General features: G+C 68.2%; 1 protein-coding gene across 1 annotated transcript in view; it reads left to right on the forward strand.

Moving 5' to 3' along the window:
* Nucleotides 1-4,117, forward strand: part of EMIHUDRAFT_451151 (hypothetical protein) — a 6,335-nt gene extending 2,218 nt beyond the window's left edge. Inside the window, exons 2-11 of the mRNA XM_005771918.1 lie at nt 38-167; nt 245-358; nt 620-832; nt 1,543-1,608; nt 1,680-2,528; nt 2,606-2,938; nt 3,014-3,067; nt 3,142-3,300; nt 3,380-3,519; nt 3,645-4,117. Of these exons, the coding sequence (XP_005771975.1) occupies nt 42-167; nt 245-358; nt 620-832; nt 1,543-1,608; nt 1,680-2,528; nt 2,606-2,938; nt 3,014-3,067; nt 3,142-3,300; nt 3,380-3,519; nt 3,645-4,068 (2,478 nt within the window). The 5' untranslated portion in view covers nt 38-41 and the 3' untranslated portion in view covers nt 4,069-4,117. The remainder of the gene's footprint in view (nt 1-37; nt 168-244; nt 359-619; nt 833-1,542; nt 1,609-1,679; nt 2,529-2,605; nt 2,939-3,013; nt 3,068-3,141; nt 3,301-3,379; nt 3,520-3,644) is intronic.
* Nucleotides 4,118-6,698: the final 2,581 nt, after the last annotated feature.

Genomic DNA, 6,698 nt, shown 5'->3' on the forward strand with positions numbered 1-6,698 from the left:
CTCCCTGCCTCCCGCCCACGAGTCGCACGTCCTGCAGGTCGATGCCTCTCCGCCCGGCCACCACCCTCGACTACTGGCTCGATAACCTGATGGCAGCCATCCCGACGGTCGCTGTGTGCGGCCACGTCGGAGGGGTGGTGCAGGGGTACCAGGTGGTCAAGACAGAGGCGAGCCGCCGTACCCGCCGCTGGCCCGGCGGCTCGGAGCATCTCCGCACGACGCCTCGTCTTGCCCACGCGCGCAGGAGCTCCCGAACTGGCCGGGCGCGGTGTTCGACTCGGCGGCCGTGCTCGACAACGCGCACGCGCTCCTCTCCTTCCTGCACGCGCACTGCACCCGGCCGGGAGGGTCGTATTGGGTCGCTCGGATGTAGAGCTCTACAGCTCTCCAGCGCTCTCCAGCGCTCTACAGCTCTACAGCTCTACAGCGCTCTACACTCTACATCCTCTACACCCTCCCTCAGTGCCATCTCTTGCGCCTTGCCTGTCGTGCGAATCGTGCGAGTGTTGTGCCGCGTCCCGTGCCCCCGAACACAAATCTCTCTCTCTAGCCGCCGCGCCGCGAGCCCTCGGTGGCTGGGCCCCACCAGCTGCACCTTCGGAGCGCCTCTCGGCTGTAGGTTCTCAAGGAGGCTGGCGCTGACTTCCTGCGCGTCTTCGACCTGCGCGCGCTCTGCGACGCGTACACGGCCACCACCCACGCCGCGCACAACCCGTTCGGCCACGCGGTCGCCCTCATGTGCTGGCGGATGGCGCAGCGGCCCCCCTCGGGCGGCGGGTTGTCCGCGTCGGAGCGGCGCTCGCTGCTGCTGCAGTGCACCGAGCTCCTCGGGGTGAGAGACCACCCGCTGCTCTGGTCGGTGGCTCACGCGCAGCTCGCGCAGCTCTCTCAGGCCGCCGCCGCCGCCGCCACCGAGGCGGCGGCGGCAGCCGAGGCGGCGGCGGCAGCCGAGGCGGCGGCGGCAGCCGAGGCGGCGGCGGCAGCCGAGGCGGCGGCGGCAGCCGAGGCGGCGGCGGCAGCCGAGGCGGTGGCGGCCCGGGGCGGATCGGCGGGCGTCGACTCCCCGGCTCGCCGCGCGAGGCCCGGAGAGTCGGGCTCGGCCCCTCTCGCCCGCTCCCCCATCCACAAATCTCCGGTCTCGTCGCCGCCGTACCCGTCCGGCCCGGCGGCGTGTTCCGTCTCCGCAGGCCTACACACACACACACACACACACACACACACACACACACACACACACACACACACACACCGCTCACCCACGCGCACCGGGCCTTGCACTTTAAATGCCGTGGGGCTCCTGTCGTTAGACGTGGAGACGCGAGGGTCGCCCCCCCTTGCCCCACCACCTCGTGTGTGTGGAGAAGTCTACCTTACCTTACCTTACCTCCGCAGGCCTGCTCTCGCTGCTCTCGCTGCTCGGGAGGTCGCTGCCCGAGGCGGAGTGGGGCCGCGCGGCGACGCTCCTCCACCTCGCGGAGGCGAGGTGTGTCGAGCCTCTTCTCTTGCCTCATGGGAGTGCAAGCAAACTGCTGCGTGTGCTAGGCGATCCGCGGTGCGGCGCTCGCCACCGCCCAGCCTCCGCCGCGCACCTCCCAGCTGCTGCGCGAGGAGCCCGCGCTGAGCCTCGAGGCTGTGAGGGGTGAGCACGGCGCGCTGTCCACAGCTGCAAGTGTGAGCAGGTGCCCGAGCTCCAGGCCGTCTCGGAGGCGGGCCGGCTGGCGGAGCACCGCGCGGAGCTCGCACTCGGCCTCGCCACCGCCTCGCTCTCCCTGTGCGACGCGCTCAGGGAGGAGGCGCCCCCTGGCGAGGCCGAGGCCGAGAGGAGGGGGGCGGCGGGACAAGAGGGCGGCGGCGCGCCCGGCTCGGGCGCGCTCGGCTGCGCCGCCTCGAAGCTGCACCTGTTGCGTGCCGCCGCACTGACGCTCGTCGCGTGCACCGGCGGCACCGCTGGCGCCGTGGACGTGCCACGCCCCTCGACCCTCCCGTCGCCGCTCGTCCTTCCGGGAGAGCGCTCAGGCCGAGCCGCCCCACCGTCGCCGCCGCCGTCCCCGCGCAGTGTCCCTCTGAGCGGCCGCGGCGGCGGCGGCGGCGGCGGCGGCGGCGGCGGCGGCGGCGGCGCAAAGGCGTCGACGGCGCGGCCGCGGTGCAGCGTGCGGAGCCTGCCGATCCTCGCCCAGCTGGCGCAGCAGGCGGGCGACACATGGATGAGGCTCTCCGAGGCGGGCGGCGACGCTGCCTCGCCCGCCTCCGAGCCAGCGCAGGCCTCCGCCCTGCGCGACTGGCTCTCCGACACGCTGACGGCGGGCGGCGTCGCGCCGCTCCCGTCGCTGGCGGGGGCGCTGGGCAGCGAGACGGCGGCGCTCAGCCGGGCCGGCAACGTGCAGGACGCTTGCGGCTGCTACTACTGGGCCCTCCGGCTGAGCGACAAGGTTGGGGCGGACCCGCCCGCGCTGGTGCGCAGACTCGGCGGCGGCCTCAACCAGCGAGGCCGGCTCGCGCTCGTCGCGGGGGAGCTGCGCGCCGCGGAGGCGCCCTTTCGGGGAGGGGCTTGCCGCGCCGGCGACGCGTCCACGCCGTGACGCGCCGTGCGGCCCCCGCGCCACAGGCCTCCTTTCGGGACGCGTTCGCCGCATTCTCGCACGCGTCCGACCCTGTCAACGCGGCGCTCGTCCTCGTCAACCACGCGACTGTCTGCCGCTCGCGCGCCCGCTCGAAGCAGCGCGCCCGCTCGTCGTGTCGCTCGGCCACGCTGCAGGCGCTGGTCGCTGCCGGCGCGTCGCTGCCGCCCGAGGGAGGCGTTGGCGGGGGGGAGGGAGTCGCACCGGGCCTCACCAGGCCGGCGCTCTCTCCCATCGCAGGCGCCGCCGTGCTCGAGGAGGTCCCGAGTGCCGAGGAGGTGGAGCAGCTGGCCGAGGCGGCGAGGCAGCAGCGGAGGGCGGTGGACGCGATCCGGCCGAGATCACCCGAGATTGGTTGAGATCACCCGAGATTACCCGAGACTGCCCGAGAGTAGGTGGACGCGATCCGGCCGCTCCGAGGCGCGCAGCCCTCCTTCTACCTCGCGTCGGTGCGCCAACTCGCGGACGACGAGCGTGAGCTATTAATTAACTATTAATTAACTATTAATTAACTATTAATTAGGTGCGCCAGCTAGCGGACGACGAGCGCGAGCTCGGGCTCACGCTGCTCGCCGCCATCGAGCGCAGCGCCGAGCGCGGCGCCGAGCGCGGCGCCGAGCGCGCGGAGCCGGCGTTCGGGCGGGCGGCCGAGTCACTAGGCCGCGCCCAAGCCCTCAACGAGGCGCGCGCGGGACGGCGGTGTCGCGCGCGCGGCAGCTTCACACCGTCCCTCACCCGGCCGCCCCCTCGCCTCTCTTCAGGAGCTGGGCGAGGCCGCGCGCGCGCAGGAGATGGCGCGGTGGCAGGGCTTCCTCTACCTGGTCGGAGCGAGGCGCGAGCGCGGCGGCGGCGGAGGCCGCGGGCGGACGACGGCATCGTCGCGCCTCACGCTCGCCCTCAGGCAAGAGTAGCCGAGAGTGGCCGAGAGTGGCCGAGAGTGGCTGAGATTGGCCGAGAGTGGCCGAGAGTGGCCGAGACGGATGGAGCGAGATGGATCGAGATCGCGCCCCACGCTCGCCCCCTCAGGCACTATGATCGCGCGCTCTCGCCACCCGCAGAGGGGTCCGCGTCGGCAGCGATGGAGGAGTGCGCGGCTGCGTGCCGCCTCGACCTCGCCACCTTCTACCTCTCCTCGTCGGGCGCGGGGGCAGGCGCGACTGCGGCCGCGGGCACGGCGGGGGGCGGCCACCGCGCACGGCTCGAGTCCGGGCTGACGCACGCTCGCGCCGGGCTGAGCCTCCTGCAAGGCCGACCGGTTGCGAGCGGCGGTGGCGACGCCGACGATTCCCTCGTCGCTTCCCTCCGAAGGGACCTGGCCGACGCCGCCGAGCGGCTCCTTCGCGAGCTCATCCGTGCGACGGCGGTAGCGGGCAACAGCTCGAGGGCGGAGACACTCAAGGAGGAGTATCGGGCCTTGCTGAGCAGTCGGACAGACCCCAAGTCCAGGTGAGTGCGTAATCGTAGGGGGGCGCAGCTGCCAGATTAATCAAAAACATAAAAATATAAAGAGGACGGCTCACTATAGGCGAGATGGGTAAAAAGGAGAACAGGTCCCCCGCGTGCGGCGGTCTTTGTGCACAGTGCAGGGTTCTTTGTTTGCGAGGGAGCTTTTGTTGTAAAATTCTTTGTTGAGTCAAAAAAACAAGTTACAAGTAACGTGTGTGGGTGCTGGAGATTTGGTATTGGAAATCGTCGTGTCGTCGACAGAGAGTCCTGACAGAGCCTTGACAGTCCCTAGCGCAGCTCTGTCACACCCGAGCCGTGCGCCACCAGCAGCAGACGCAGACCAGTCCCAAACGCCCCCCTCGGGCTCACGCTGCCAACTCACGTGCACGTTGAACCCTCTCAGCTACACGGTCGTGAGTTGGCAGGGCTGCAGCAGACGGGTCAGTAGTCTGCATCCCGCCCACATGTGCTGGATCGCCACTCGGACGGCTCGATGGGGGAGTGCTTGTTTGCGACGTCTTGACGCTTCTACTGTCGCCTCCATCGGCAGCTGCGACCTTCCGCTTGCGGCGCGCAATGAGATAGCCGACGCCCACGAGCAGCAGAAACCCCGCCACCCCGCCGCCAGCTGCCCCTGCCTTGACGATCAGCCCCTTGTTGGCCGGCGCCGATCGATGATCGGTAAGATCGGAGCACCAGGCAAACAAATCTTTAGAGGTGGAGGCATTCAAAGTCACACCTTTCTCTTCGTTCGATCCGAAGGTGTGACCCCATGGGCCCCAATGCGCCCTTGCGTATAGTTTGTATGCGAGGCCGAGTTGGAGACTTGCCCTTGCCTTGAACTGTGTGTTGTGCCTCTCGGAGCACGCCTCATTGCAGCCAAATGCAGTCTCGCCGCACCAATTAGAGGCAAGGGGGGTCAGGTGGTTCTCAGAGGTATATTTGAAGTCTACGTGTAGGTACAAACTGACCGTCGCCTTGAGGTATGCATCAGCATCTGCAGTAAGGCCGAGGAGCTCACCAGGGGCCGCAGCAAAGACGCCGATATAGAGCGCTGGTTTCATGCTGACCCACGTCCTTGCCACAACATTGATGCTGAGTCGATCTTGGGGTGAGGATGGGTTCTGACTCAGTTTCCGCTGGAACTCATTTTTTCGGAATAGCACCCTCAGGCCGAGGGTATGCATGCCAAAGGCTCCCACAGCCTCCAAGCTCTGTCTGACGACCAGCTCTGCCTGCGCATTGATGTCTATATTTGCATCCATTTCATCCACCTCCACCATCCCCGCCGCTGCCGCCACAACCGCCAGCGTTCGTGTTGGTTGTCGTCTCGGCGTCTACGCTGCCACCGGTCGAGCTGCTCCCTGTGGCGGTGTTCCAGGGCTTGCTAGAGGTGATGGCTTTCGACCGCCGATTCCGTGATGCACTCGAGGAGGGGGAGGGGGTTGGCATTCGCCGAGCAGATGGCGAGGGGCATATGGTGGCTTTTGGCCTCGTGGACAACCAACTCGTGGCACAGATGGGACCAGAGTTGTTTCCGGTGTCGGGACCGAGGAGAATATGCTACCGCTCAAGACGGCATGGAGCCAGATTGGGATAGAGACGCAGGCCATGACTCCCGAGGACGCAGAACATCGCTTTTATTTGCCGTTGCCACCACCTGCGTCACCGCGGCCGCCACCGCCGCCGCCGCCGCCGTCTCTGTCGCCACCGCCACCGCCGCCACCGCCGCCACCGCCACCGCCGCCACCGCCACCGCCATCGCCACCACCGCTTGGCGCGATCATCGGTGGCGGTGGGGTTCCGCTTGGCGCGATCATCGGGGGCGTAGTCGGAGGGGTTGCCGCTGTCTTCGCGTTCATTGTCGCCCTCGTCTACGTCCTCAAGATGAATACGCGTATCACCGTGAAGCGCGCCGCTTCGATTCCTCAGGCAGACCCCGTTCCTGCTGTCCAAGTGCAGACGGCGGACGGCGAGAAGGGACCTGAAGCCGTTGATCGCGCATAAAACTGCGAGACGATGATGCGGAACGCGGCGCAGCTCACGCTCCCAGCACACAGCGGGGTCACCTAAGGGTGTGGGAGTTGAGTCGCGCACCAGCTGCCCGTCTACTCGCGCAAGACGCGGCGGGCCCGGCGGGGCGGGGGGGGGGGGAGCCCAGGGGTACTGCCGTAGCAGGATCCTGAGGGGTGGCCCGTCTACCGTCTACCGGTAGACTGGGGTAGACTGGGGTAGACGGTAGACCATTTGGTAGACGAGTCTACCGGCAGTCTACCGCAGTCTACCGGTAGACCGTAATGAACCTACGACTGCAGTCTACCGGTAGACTTGGTAGACCGCGGTAGACTGCTACCCCTTTTCAGCCGCCGAACGGTAGACCGCCGCCGCCGGACGGTAGACCGCCTCGGCCGTTTGAATATGCAGCCTCCAGTTCTCCACTCTGGCGCCACTTTGGCAGACGAGCGCCGGCAGATGCCCTCGCGGCCTGCCGGCGAACGTCCGTCCGGCGAGAACGCGCGCCATAATGGACGTGTGGCTGTCTGGCGAAAACTCGCTCTCGAGAGCCGCGAGAGGGCGGCGCTCTGCAGTGAGCGGTTCCGCCCGATGAGTGTGTAAAGGCGTTCATTTGATCTC

This window comes from Emiliania huxleyi (assembly GCF_000372725.1).
Source record: "Emiliania huxleyi CCMP1516 unplaced genomic scaffold EMIHUscaffold_37, whole genome shotgun sequence".
Lineage (NCBI taxonomy): Eukaryota > Haptophyta > Isochrysidales > Noelaerhabdaceae > Emiliania > Emiliania huxleyi.